Below are 14866 nucleotides of genomic sequence, written 5' to 3'. Positions count from 1 at the left end.
TACAGACCTAAGTGACAATGAGAGCTATTACTATGTTTGATTTTCTTTTCGATTATTACTGCCCTACTACAAAACTTTTCAAAGAAAGTTCTAGTGCATATCGAAATATGTTGGTTTTTTCTAGTGTTGTGCAAACATTTAAGAAGAAATCGTGAAAAGCTTTCGGGTATTAACGTTCACTTAGAACTTTTTGTAAAAACATGCTAGAAATACCAATGTCAAGATTTATCAACAAATACAAAATTTGTTAAATTTCAATCATTGACGCGTCAACGGTGAAGAGTAGTAAACAAGGGTGTTAATGCGAAAGTCGCATAAATTCAAGCGCTAAATTCAATCGTTCGACGTGAGTTATGCTTAAACTTAGTTAAAATACACCAATGGACAGTACAGAGAAGCCATTTCCTTGTAAAATTGATGGCTGTGAGCTGAGTTTCGCTACGGAGGACCATTTGATTGTGCACCGAAAGAAGCATGATATGTTGTTGAATCTGGAAATACCCAACAAATCCAATCTGTTTACCGATCAAACACCTACCCCAACCCGTCTGATTGGAAAGTGCGAAGAGGTGGGATTGTTTGAGGATCTGCAAAATGTTAATCCATTTGAGGAAACATTCAGGAGAGCCGTGGAAGAGAAAAGTGCTAAAGTTGAGGGTGGTTCCAAGGAAAAATTGCCGATTGCAGTTCCTTCAGACGATACTTTGCATACGCCACATATATTTCCGCTTCTTGAACGTCGTGAAAGCATGAAACTTTCGAAGCTTGTCATCTCAAGAACCAACTCCAGGAGGGATGAACCTTCCACGGTGACTGAAGATGTTCGAACTGCTCAGTCTGCACAAGCCAATCTCGTGCACTCGACTTCTACTAAGAGACAGATGCAATATGAAAACTTTGTAGCTAAAAAAACAAAATCACTTGTTAAAATACTACCCAAGACAACACACCCTGTACCGGTTCAGACTTCTGTGATAATCATCCCATCCAATACCAGAACAGGTACTGTTCCAGTAATAAAAACAAGCAATACGTTAAATCCTGTTAAAGCCAAGTTGAAAGAGCATTTGATTAAAAACCTTACGGAAGCTCCAGTCATTTCGGAACCGAAGGTTGCTCAAGTGAATGTTCAACCAATCAGCCGAAACATCACAGCTAGTGAAGAGAAATCTAAGTTTGCAAAAGATGTCAAAAGTGATAAATTTCAAAAACACGAACGATGGAAAGCTGCTGCCAAGCGATATCGGTAGATACATTAACTTACATCTTTAAAAATTTTGGATTAGTTATAGTTTTCACTTTTAGGGTTCGTGTGAAACAAAATCAGGACATACTTCATCGAAAAAACATTGAGCTGGCGGAAGAGAATCATCGTCTGAAGACTGAGGTATCTCGCCTGAGAAATGTACTGTCCTTACACAGAGATTGCTCTGTCACCAAAGCGTTAACAGCTGATGTAAATTTGTGCACGGCCGGTTCGTCCAAAATCAGCACATCTTCGGTGATAAGCATTCCACTGCAGCAGATAAGAGCTTCCCATGTCATTGAAAATCCTGCGGGGGATCAAAAATCAGTATTTATTGTTTTAGACAGATCTGGAACAGTACCGACGAGTTTACGTACTATAAAACATGAATAGCTCTGGATCAGCAAATTAAAAAGTTAAACGTCGCGAATTTTTTTTTCAAATGTAAGGAAACCATCGTTTCTTAATCATCGGCACATGTTAGTAGTCTAGTCTAGTTAACGAATACATACTAAGTACAGTTGTGATTCGCTGGTTAGTCAATTTTTAACTGAACCGCTTGTTAGAAGTTGGACCTCCGCTAGTTGGACCATTGCCACCATTGGCATGGGAATGCCAAAATCTCATGTTATATTAGCTCTGTTAATAGTTAAAGATGTGAATAGGTACATTTGCACAACCAACGTCTCGATTAGAATGCTGTGACATTAGTCAGTCGCACCAACCTGGGACCAGTGTGAGCCAGAATGAGAAAGCATGTCAGTAATACGTGAACCAGAATGAGAGCATATGTGAGCAGAATGGGAAACGAAAAATGAAAAAGAAAACATCTATCCGCATGTGCCGTCCTAGGGTCCAACTGGCGAATCAAACTCGTTGGACAGAGGGTGTGGCCCAACCAGCAAATCACGACTGTATAGTAATATAGTATCGCCAAAATAAGCAGACATGCTTATTTTAGCGACACTATATTACTAAATCAAAAAGGATAGGAATACATATTTGCAATAAAATTTTCCATACAAATTGTTATTTATCAGTGTGCAATCGGGTTGTCTCAACAACCTATTTCTGCAAACTATGTGCATTAATTGTACACGAACCGTCTCACTGTTGCACTTGCTTTATGACCTATGACCGCGCACCCGGCATCCCATGAGCGTTTTGGCGGCTCAGAAGCTGTCCTTCCATGTTACTCAGGGATACATTGCTCCTATACACATCGATACATACAGGAATACATTCTCTTCCGGCATTTCGACACCGTCAGTCTGTTGTCTCATAGTATCAAAATCTCTGTCATCAAATCCGCCATTTCCTTCGGAGCTCTGTTTGCGCGAATACCAACTATCTGAAGCGAAAAAGCCATTATATATCACATTATGCATATTCCCTATTCTTATAATCAACAAAGGCTGTGTGCCGATTCTAATGCAGAAACGCTTATGATGTGACCATCAAGAATACGTCAGGCATCCTTTATTAACCCCATTCGACACCCGCTTGGCCTTCCCAAGCCGTAATGCGGGTGGCGGAATGAAAACTGCCGAATAGGGGTTGAGAGCAGTTCGAAGCAACATCTGATGTTGCTCCAAATGACCAAGACTTGCTTGGATAGTTCCATCGAGCCTAGTTTGCAATCTGTAGCACACAATATTCTCATCTTGCTTAGATCGGAAGTTAAATCAGTAGCTAAGACAAAACAAACAAATTTACCCGTGTCTTGTTTGCTTTGTAAAAGCAAAATATCGTTGCGTCTCGTTTTCGTGACACGGTTCTTCGCTTCTAAAACCTGTGACGTCCTCGATAGACTAAGGACCGAGCTGTCCAAAAATAAATTAGAAATATCGCGCTTCACTAAAACGGATTCTATAGCTACTACTACAGCCCGACCGAATTTTGCTCCTTCTCAACTACCTTTGGAACGTTGTCGGGTGGATGACCCTAATCCGAGTAATGCTTGGTATATCTCCCGCCTTCACAGCATTAGCAAGGAGACGGTCGAAAGATTGGCTAAAGAAGAATTAATCTGCCACGACGATATCAAAGTTATGGCAGCTTTATCACGCTAACTTTCCACCTAGTGCAGCGTTCACGCCCTTGAAAAAAAAATGTGTTCTTGAGCTAGATTTTCACTACTACCACATACTACGCGAATCGCGGAACTGAGCCCATAACCTTGGGATATTTCGAATATCAATAGCGATTTATAGCAAAAAGATGTTTACATGCATTTATTCATGTTAATAATTTAGATTCAGGATTTGGGTAGGTGTTAGCTCGATTGAATTCTGATGACCCATTTCGTGTACAGGGAAAACCGTTTTCTAAAGCCTTCATTCCATCATCTTGCCCCGTATTATGGTATTATAAAAACCCTCGATCTTCTCGCCATGGTCGAGTCTCTACTGCTAGTCTGTCCCGCTTATAGCTATCGTCACGAGCTGCTGTCATTCCGTTGCTGCGCTCCAAATTGCACCATCATACATCACCGCATACCAGAGATGCCAGGTACTTTTTTCAAATGTCTGCAATAATAATTTTAAAAGTCTGGGAAGAACAAAATATGTCAGGAAAGCTAGTGTAACCAAAAGCCTTTATATTCAAAAATCTGTAAATATCTGCAACCAAACTAAAAAATCTGCAAATATCTGCAACGAACCTAAAAAATCGGCAAATATCTGCGTCATCGAAAAAATTTGCAGCTTAAATTAAAAGTCTGCGAATTCGCAGACTTGTCATCTGGCTGACTGGCATCTCTGCCGCATACTGGAACGCACTGTACTTGGCCCTCAAACCCCTCGCTATTGCAGCCGGCGATCATCAGTCGTCCTGGTCCTGCGTGTGGTACCCGGTGTTAAAAAACGTTCCATGGCATGAAGCTGTCGGACTGTCTTCTCCTCTTCTTTTTCTCTTCAGTCTACGTATTAATAGCATTAGTACCGTAAAAACGGGCTGTCAATCTCTGTACAGTAACAGCACAATATTTCGCCTTTTCTAGCATAATACTAGCATTATATCAGTATATAAGGTTTGGCGGCTCTTTAAGACTACCCTATATGTAGATTTAAAGCAGATATTAGGCTACGTTATAATGCTTATTGATAACTTGGGTAGTTCCCTCCCCTAGGTTGACGGGATCGACGTTTTTGCAAACATCATATTTATGCATCAATTTAAAAAAACTGACAGATAATTGCTTTAAGATGATCATACCTCGATAGTGGTGCATCGAAGAGACCGAGAAGGCTTATGTTTTGTCTTTTCATGCTCTGCACCTGCTCAATCTAACGATGAACCAGTAAACGCTGGTGTGGCCGGCTGGTGGGATGGCGGGGATTGACTTTTGTTGTGGGCCGTGTTTGCATACGCGTTAACACAACGGCTCGCAGTGGAGGTGTGTCGATTTATCGGTCGATTTCGTCATCGTGTACTGGCCATTATATTAAAGAATTGTAAAAGTAGAATTCTATTAGTGTTAGTGTAGTATTAATTGTAGTTTTAAGTACTAGTGTACAGTTGTTATGTGCTAGTCGTATTTCTATCTGTACAGTGACCCGCAACCAAAAAATCCACCTTCTCTTTATACGGATTTGCTGCATGAAAATGTGGAGCTAGGCATTAAACATTTAAATGAATGTCTCATCTGGAAGATCCTATTATTATCAATGTAAACCTTGATATTCAATCCAGAATCAACTCATATTTTTATATTTCGTTTATAAAATAATTTGTCAAAATGAGTGAAACATGGAAAAAAATCCACTTGAAAATATTACGCCCAGCCGTCACGAAACATTGAAACACCCCTCGGTATTTGTTTTGAAATAAGTCAACATCAAAAGCTTGCCCTTCATCGTCATTTGAAGTCGTCCGTCACTTGTGTATCGCGAAAAACAGTGTTCTCTTACTGAAAAACAATGGTTGGCAAACAAATTTCGATTTCTATCCGAAATTTGGTAGTGAAAGACTGTCAAAACAAGATATCACAACAGAAAATTGCTGAAAAGTATAATATTAGTCGAGGAGCAGTTCAGCAGATTTGGGCGAAATATCAGGAGACCAAATCCGTGGCCGACAGAACAGGTAGGGGAGGCGTGCGCAAAACGGATCGAACTGATACAATGATCATTCGAGAGATTAAGAAAAACCCTACGATCGATCAAGGAGAACCTTCAGCTTTCGGTATCCGATCGTACAATCAGCCGCAGGATCAGTGAACAAGGCTTGAAAAGCAAATTCGCAAGAAAGCTGCCGTACATCAGTGCCCTAGATTTCTGGAAACGTGTCTTGTGGACCGACGAGTCAAAGCTTGAGCTCTTCAACCGCAAACGTCGATTGAGAGTGTGGAGGAAACCAGATGAAGCCTTACAGGATTGTCATCTTCAGCCTACTGTAAGACACGGTGGTGGGAACATCATGGTGTGGGGTTGCTTCGCGTGGGCTGGAGTCGAAAACTTGGTACGAATAAATGGCATAATGAATACCGATGCCTACATCGACATTATCAATGACAATCTCCGGGAATCCGTGGCTAAAACTCGAGTAGGAAAAAACTACATATTCCAGTAAGACAACGATCCGAAGCATACTGCCAAGAAAACGAAGGCTTTCTTTAAGTCTAAACGGATCACACCATTGGAGTTGCCTGCCCAAAGTCCAGAGTTGAACCCCATTGAAAATCTATGGGCAATACTCGATAATAAAGTAGATAAGAGCGGTGTAACGAACAAGGACACGTACTTTTCAGCCTTATCTCGTGCCTGGAGTGGAATAGACCCTCAGTATCTAAAGAATTTGGTGGAAAGCATGCCAATACGTCTTCAGAAGGTGCTTGAAGCTCATGGAGGACATACCGGGTACTAAAGATTTCAAAACGATATTGCGTCAATTTTTTTGTTTCGAATTAACGAATCGGATTTTTTTTCTTGTCATATCATTTTTAGTTGATTTATTTTTCATACCATTATAAAAAAGTAACTTTTCGAATAAATGAATTAAAACATCATCTTTTCTTTTCCTGAATGCTTGATTTATTATTAGAAACCGAATAAGTATGTGTTTTTTTTAATTTTTCTTTAGTTTTGAGTAAACATTTAGATATCAATTGAGGTGGGTTTTTTTTCGTTGCGGGTCACTGTATGTGTTCGTCTGAGTACATAGTAGTGACAGCTGGGTCAGAGAATGGATGCAGAACTGGCGTATATGATAGAATAATGGGTAATCCTTCCGAGGATTCGTGGATCACGTTTCTCCGGTATTCAATTCGTACATTTGATTAGATTCATTCGGGAAGATCGGATTGGATGAATTAAAGTACGATTAGTTTACCGACGCGCGTGGATCATCCATTCCCAGTCGGTATAGTATGATAAAATTGCAATTGTCGTTAACCCTCCGGAAGTCGCACAAAAGGCTCACTGAACGAGCAGCCGCTGGTGCGCTAAGACGATTTCACTAGATTTTCAGAGCAGCGTGCAATCAGTGCACTAGCGCGACTTCCGGAAGGTTAATGGTAAATCAATATCATGTATTGGTATTTAGACGAGTTCAAGTAGTGTGATGGCAAGTTACATGTGTGCTTTTCTTCTACTTCATTAGTCTGTTGTTACTGTACGTCTGGTAGTTTGCTGTTCCACTACTCATGTATACAAAAACAATATCGGCCAATTTATACGCTTTTACGTAATCTCCTTGCATCTTTTCTATTCTTTATTCAAAATGTTATTTTTCCTTTTATTACTATATTTTAAATTAAATTCATGCTAACACAATCAATTGCATATTCTCTCATATACATCATAATCCCTCTCATCAAGACGTACAAACACTGCACAGTGGTCCAGATCGCTAATTTAGGAGGAATTTTTACTTTCTGACAAACCTGTATAATTTAGCCGTATCATGTCTTAGGATGAATTTGTGTACTTTAGAAGATGCTTCTTTTTATTGGAATAGTTATTAGGGTGGTTCTAATTTATCTAAAATACGAAAATAAACTTTTTACTGATGAAAGATAGAGCTCCACAGTCTTCCACAAAGTTGTAAAGTAACTTATTTTGAATAAATTTGTTGAACATATTAAAGCTCTATCTCTTTTAGTTTTTGTTATACAAGAAATTTTAAAAAAAGATTAGGGTGTTCCTGAAAAAAACGTTTTTTTAGTATAACTTTCGTATCTTTTACTTTTTGTTAACACAACCTTTGAACAGCTTATTGAAAACTTCAAGCCGAGTATTTTTCTCCAAGACACCGAAGGTCTAACTTTTTTCTTTAAAAAGTTATGGACACTTTTCGTTAAAAAAATAGCCTATTTCAAGGCTCAATATCGCTGATGCGGGCACCTAAAATTGAATTCTGTTTCCACCACATGAAAGACCATACTTATTAGTATATTTGAGCAAAAATTGGCGAATACGATATTTTTTTAAAATTTGCAATTTAGATTTAAAGTTTGTAGTTTTGCAGGTTCAACGCATTAAAGCATTTACACACATATCGTTGTATTATGAAAAAAGCCACTTTCAAATATCATTCTCTCATCGCAGCAAGCTTTGCATAAGTGAAACGACTGTCAAAAAAGGTTTCTGATTTTATTCGTTTTAAATAAAACTAGTAAATATGGATATTAGTCGAAGAGAGTTGGCGAATTTGCTTATTGCTGGTAAAAAGACAGATGAACTGCTTAAGTTCATTACAAGTAGTAATCCAAATGTAAAATTGAGACTTGTTAATGTTCGAAAGAAATTTTATATTTTGTTAAAACAACCTTTGAACAGCTTTTAGAAAACTTCAATCCACGTTTTTTCATAACTCTGAAAGTCTAACTTTATACTTTCAAAAGTTATGGAAACTTTTCGCTCATAAATAGCCCTTTTTCAAATGTCATTATCTCTGATTGGGGCAAATAAAAGTAAGTTCGGATTGAACCATAGAAAAGAACATACTTTTAAGTATATTTGAGCAAAAATTGGAAAATATTATTTTTTTTAAGCATGTAATTTTAAATTTACTAACCAAAGTTTTAAATTTTATCGCATAGCGACATAAAAGAAATTGCCTAAAGCCTTTGTATTTCCTTTTCTGTTTTGCTTACATATCAACAATACAGAATGTGTTCATTAAAAATAATTTGGCTATGACAACAATTTATGATTTATATAAGAAGAATTTATTCAATGCCAATTAATTCAAAAGTAGATGCATTACATTTTCAGGTATATCCAGCGGTGCTCGTTGAATTCGACGTTTACATTTAAGAGAAATTATAGGATCTGATGAAACAAGAAGTCTCTTGAAAACGTCATCAAGATTGACGAGTCGATCGAATTTGCGTGCGTGGAATTCTCGGAATCTGCGAATTCTTTTATTCCTGGTTTCTTGAACTTCTTCACTGCACATACCTACTGGCAGCATGTTATGTTGAATAATGCTTCCTCCATGGACCAGGAGTTTATGCACGGTTGGTGAGAGAGCGTACCAACCATACAGGCGTACATAAAGCAATCGTGTATCTTCGGCGTAACTCCGGTAAGCATCCGCGTTAATTCCCAATTTGCTGTTGATGATTGTTAATAGCACATACATACGTTCTAGCAACATTTCGTCCAACCCGGTTTCTTCTGCAACGACATCTCGGTTTCTGAAAAATTTTCGAGCTGTGTTACCATCGTTAGAATTTCCGCCACCTGGCAAAGGTTCGCTAATACGAAGACCTAAACGGTCACGTAACGCTTGTCGAATTTTTATTTGTCGTTCCTTAAGCTCGCTGGTATTTTTGCCTACGCGCCAACGCGGTTTTGCTAGAGCTAAACGGTAAGCAATATTCAATAGTAACTCCATTGCTCGTATTAATGCATGTAAAGGTGAAAAAACATATAAACTATCCGGTGGATCGCTGGCTTCCAGTAAAGGATCATTCAATCGCTTTCCGGAGCGTTTGCATATACACTCAAGTTTTTTTTTACGCGGTTTTTTTTTGCGCGGTATTTTTTTACGCGGTTTTTTTTTACGCGGATTTTGAAATTTACGCGGTTTTCATTTACGCGGATTTTGAAATTTACGCGGTTTTCATTTACGCGGATTTTGAAATTTACGCGGTTTTCATTTACGCGGTTTTTGAAATTTACGCGGTTTTCATTTACGCGGATTTTGGAATTTACGCGGTATCCATCAATGAGGTTCCCTTTATCGCGGATTCTTAAATTTAAGTGGTCTTCATTTACGCGGATTTTGAAATTTACGCGGTTTTCATTTACGCGGATTTTGAAATTTACGCGGTTTTCATTTACGCGGATTTTGAAATTTACGCGGTTTTCATTTACGCGGATTTTGAAATTTACGCGGTTTTCATTTACGCGGATTTTGAAATTTACGCGGTTTTCATTTACGCGGCTCGTATCCCCCGCGTAAAAAAAACCTGAGTGTATAACACGCTTGAGACGGTGTGCCTGTTACGTCATTCACTACCTTCGTATCAACCATGGAAAATATGAAGCTTGAACTAATCGGAATCTTGCGCATATTAACATTTACTATAGTCGGGACTAATTCATCGATTTGCTTGTTCATCGCGGCAACTTCATCCTTTGTTAGTTCAGGATTTTCCTTCTTGAAAATTAATTTTACTGGTCGGCACAGGGATACTGAAGATGGAAAATCATTATTCCAAAGAATGCAATCTCTTGACTCATCTTTCCGGCGACTAACTACACGTAAAGGTACTATAGATAGAGCAAATATATGCGAATCGTTATACTCGAATAGTTCTCCATTTTCATCTTCAACGCACATTTGCTTGTATCTATGTTCAAGTGGAAAAGAGACTGTCAGTCAAAGTTTAGAAGAAAAATAATGTTGCCTACCGGGAATGGTTGCTGCTTCCATCGCAGCCCCACTTAAAGATAACAAACGTATTATCCTCAGGATGCAGTGGTAGAACTCCAATATTCAGAAACGAGATGAGTCGTTCCACGGTATGGTTAACAAGAGCTTGAAGGGGAACATACGCACAAGAAGGCTGAACAGAAATTCCTGAAAAAAATTGTTGATTCAGGGACGAATCTTTGAGAATAGTACATACCGATCGGATAGCATAGTTTCTTTTCCTCTGCTATTTTATTATACGCGGGATAAATGTCCAAACCCTTCTGCATAACTGAGCTGCGTATGTTTTGGTACTGCGTCTTAGAAAAATCATTTTCACAAATAAATCTAAGTGCCTCCTCCGCAGTAAACGCTTCTGCAATCGGGACAGCCATAGATCCTAAATTCTCTACGGTAGATCTGACGGGTCTTTTCGACAATCGTTCGATTTGTCTGCCAACTAAACGGAAACCAGTAGAATTAGCGTTGACGGCTGACGCTAAACCAAGTTCTTCCGTGGAATACTTATCGCGCAACTTTCCTAATCTTTTTATTTTGGCTCTGCGACATATTTCGGAAAATGGTTTCCTCTTTCGGCCTTTACCTTTACCTTCGACTTCGAATCTTAGCTTTCCTTCAAGCCACACAAAATTTTCCAGCTCAAATCGAATTTGCGTGCGCTTACTCCGAATCCACAACCTTCTAAATTCCAACATGAAGATTTTTATTTTCTTCCGTGCACTAACAAGTCTCAATTTTACATTTGGATTACTACTTGTAATGAACTTAAGCAGTTCATCTGTCTTTTTACCAGCAATAAGCAAATTCGCCAACTCTCTTCGACTAATATCTATATTTACTAGTTTTATTTAAAACGAATAAAATCAGAAACCTTTTTTGACAGTCGTTTCACTTATGCAAAGCTTGCTGCGATGAGAGAATGATATTTGAAAGTGGCTTTTTTCATAATACAACGATATGTGTGTAAATGCTTTAATGCGTTGAACCTGCAAAACTACAAACTTTAAATCTAAATTGCAAATTTTAAAAAAATATCGTATTCGCCAATTTTTGCTCAAATATACTAATAAGTATGGTCTTTCATGTGGTGGAAACAGAATTCAATTTTAGGTGCCCGCATCAGCGATATTGAGCCTTGAAATAGGCTATTTTTTTAACGAAAAGTGTCCATAACTTTTTAAAGAAAAAAGTTAGACCTTCGGTGTCTTGGAGAAAAATACTCGGCTTGAAGTTTTCAATAAGCTGTTCAAAGGTTGTGTTAACAAAAAGTAAAATATACGAAAGTTATACTAAAAAAAACGTTTTTTTCAGGAATACCCTAATCTTTTTTTTTAAATTTCTTGTATAACAAAAACTAAAAGAGATAGAGCTTTAATATGTTCAACAAATTTATTCAAAATAAGTTACTTTACAACTTTGTGGAAGACTGTGGAGCTCTATCTTTCATCAGTAAAAAGTTTATTTTCGTATTTTAGATAAATTAGAACCACCCTAATAACTATTCCAATAAAAAGAAGCATCTTCTAAAGTACACAAATTCATCCTAAGACATGATACGGCTAAATTATACAGGTTTGTCAGAAAGTAAAAATTCCTCCTAAATTAGCGATCTGGACCACTGTGCACTGGTGGCTTTCGCGATAACACAAACCTGGTCTGATCACAAACGCGAACATGCAAATGCAATCATCCACACCTACTTACGCCCGCAATCTCGCCAACATTAAAACACCCCGGTAATTAAGTTAACGTTTTAGCACCTATAAATTTTAAAACGCGGTTTCAAGACTTTAACCTCCCGCTCGTGCGATCATGAATCAGTCACTTTCGGAAGTCTCTACCCTTGGTCCTAGCAGCCTAGCCTCATGCCTTCAGTTGGACTAATCAAGAAATGATGCTCACATTCACTAGACGACACGTTCCATGGCGACATGATCGGGAACTCTAGTGATCCGAGTTAAATCACTCCCTGTCAGAATCTGAACCGTACACCGAAAACTAAATATGAGAATGACGGTCTGCGTGACCTTCCAAGAACACACGCGAATATGTGAATGGCCACACGGTTACAAAACCAAATTTATACACGCGAGCACATGCGACGAGCACGTTATCATACGTACGCTTAAGTCCTTCGCGATCATTCACGCACACCTACGCCCGTGTTCGCGCAAACTTGATAACACCCCAGTAATATGTAAGGTAAACGTTTTAGTACTTACAAAGTTACAAAAGCGGTCGCACACGCGAACCCACAAACGGTAACGTCCGGAAATCTTTACCCTTCGGCCTAGCAACTTAGGTCCATACATTCAGTTGGACCAATCAAAAATAACGCTCACATCCACCAGACAACACGTTCCATGGCGACATGACTGGGAATTCTAGTGAAATGGAAAAACTCACTTTCTTCTAGCATCTGAACCGTACACCGAAAATTAAGTATCAGATCCGCGGGCCGCGCGCGATCAACCAAGAATACACGCGAATATGCGAATGGATACACGGTTATAAAATCGACTTTATTCACGCGAAGTTACATACACGCTAGCACACGCGACATATAAACTCCCATGCGATTGAACACGTTAATGTACAAACGCTCAAGCCCTTTGCGATGATACACGCGATTGTGATGTCCCTACGTCCGCACATATCTGAACCGTACAATCAATATCACATTCAGAATTACGGCCCGCTACAATTGGCCTTAAGCAGTGTTTTAGTGGGTGACATTTCCCGAATCGTCTGCAATTGTAGTGAGTGATTCTCACGGGGATCCCTTCGGAGACCCTCGGCCCTATTCTGCGCGTGTGACGTTAGATGACTAATCTCACCTCACGCTACGTGACTTTTCTCACCCGATTCCGAAGAGTCATTTCGGGTGACGTGAGACGCCCATTTAACTGCTGGCCCTATTCTGCGCGGCGTGTGACGTGAGACAACTAATCTCACCTCACTCTACATGACTTTTCTCACCCAATTCTAAAGAGTCACTTCGAGTGACGTGAGACGCCCATTTAACTGCAATGGGGAATCTCACCTCACCCGACTCGACTCTCAGAATCGGGTGAGAAAAGTCACGTAAGGTGAGGTGAGTTTCGTCGTCTCACGTCACACGCCGCGCAGAATAAGACCGTGCAATGCGGAATCTCACCTCACCCGAGTCAACTCTCAGAATCGGATGAAAAAGTCATGTAAAGTGAGGTGAGTTTAGTCGTCTCACGTCACACGCCGCGCAAAATGGGACCGCCTAGCTCTACAGCTCCAGTAGGACAAAACTCGAGAAAAAATAACTCCTCTGCAGAATGCCGGTTTTGGTTTTTGAAAAAAAAAACGATTTCATGGAAATTACATAAAATTTTGCAAAAATTTTATTTTTTTTTGTTAATTTTGTTTATAAAAGCATCAGAAATTATTTTGCAATTTTCTCGATATAATTGTATCCAGAATTCAACGCAGTTTTATTTGATTATTAAATATTTACAATCGGTTGTGCCGTTCTTAAGTTATTGTGCATGACAGTTTAGAAAACATGATTTTCAGAAAAACGCGTTTAACAGTTATGTGTCCAACAAAAAAAACACCTTTAACAGGCCAACGAGGGTACCCGGGTACCCACAAATTAAAATGCTCATAACTATGGTTTGTTTTAACCGATTTGGACACTTTTAGATGTTTTGGATTCAGAAACTCGTCCACTTTTTGATTCTGTAAAATAGAACCGGATGAGCGGATCTGGTTCTTGGTAATCCGAATATTCCGGAGTAGTGTTCCACTATTAGAGTATGACTTGTAAATTTTAATAATGTCCTAGCAATATGAGTATCAAAACTCTTCAATTTGTCTCGGAAGTCTGTTATTTATTGTTAAGGGACCCTATGGCAATTTAAAAAGTGGAATTGGAATGGAATGGCCACTCATGGCCCCACGGGAACCTACTCCGGAATGTCCGTTCCGGGGTCAATTCACCAAATGTTTCCAAAACCGCGAGATACAACCTACTGATGCAATTCCAAGAATTTTGATACCCATATTGCTAGTATTTCATTGAAATTCACAAACCGTATCCCAGGAGCCCCTCCTCACTCCCGCTCTTACAATATCCCCTATCCCCCTATCAACAATATTATTAACCCAAAAGCTTAATTTAGTGAAGTTCTAAGATGCCACAAAGCTTCAATTTCCAGCTATGGATAAAACATGAGAATTTCATTAATTGAAACCTAAAAAGGTACCCGGGTACCGCGTCGGACAATAACGGTTAAAGTTTTAAATTCCATAAGTCACAATGAGAAACATGCCGTGACAAAAAATCTGTATCTTCCACAATTTTTCGAATTTCGGTCTGATGTTTTACTTGTATTTCCCAGCTTTACGAAAGCTGGCAAGCGATCTCTTGAAAGGTTGTTAATTACACTTATCAAACACTGTTAATTCATCATCATCATCACCATCGTGGTCAAACCATGCTGGTGCTCCGAATCATGACCAGGTTACTCGATCTTGGGACGCCATTCTCCACTCCAACCTCCTTATACGCCCACCGCACGCATATCTTCCTCAATTGTACACAGCCAGCGAGTGCGGGGTCTGCCCCAAAGTTGACGACCTCTTCCAGGCTCTCTGCTGAGTATAGCTTTAGATAGTCTCTTTTCCGGCATTTGCACTACATGTCCACCCCACTGTAGTCTGCCTTCCGTTGTCAACATGTTATAATACGTATACTTGGTA

The 14866-nt window shown here is 39.2% G+C and overlaps 1 protein-coding gene across 1 annotated transcript; it reads left to right on the top strand.

Annotated features, from left to right (window-relative positions):
- The first annotated feature begins 86 nt into the window (after positions 1-86).
- On the top strand, positions 87-2272 carry LOC131685728 (cyclic AMP-dependent transcription factor ATF-2). Its single transcript, XM_058969638.1, has 2 exons — positions 87-1246; positions 1306-2272. The coding sequence occupies exons 1-2, from the start codon at positions 381-383 to the stop codon at positions 1637-1639; spliced, it is 1200 nt and encodes a 399-aa protein (XP_058825621.1). The 5' UTR covers positions 87-380; the 3' UTR covers positions 1640-2272.
- Positions 2273-14866: the final 12594 nt, after the last annotated feature.

The sequence above is a fragment of the Topomyia yanbarensis genome, chromosome 2 (assembly GCF_030247195.1).
Source record: "Topomyia yanbarensis strain Yona2022 chromosome 2, ASM3024719v1, whole genome shotgun sequence".
NCBI lineage: Eukaryota > Metazoa > Arthropoda > Insecta > Diptera > Culicidae > Topomyia > Topomyia yanbarensis.
The sequence above is the reverse complement of the archived record's forward strand: the minus strand, read 5'-3'. Positions and strand labels throughout refer to the sequence as shown.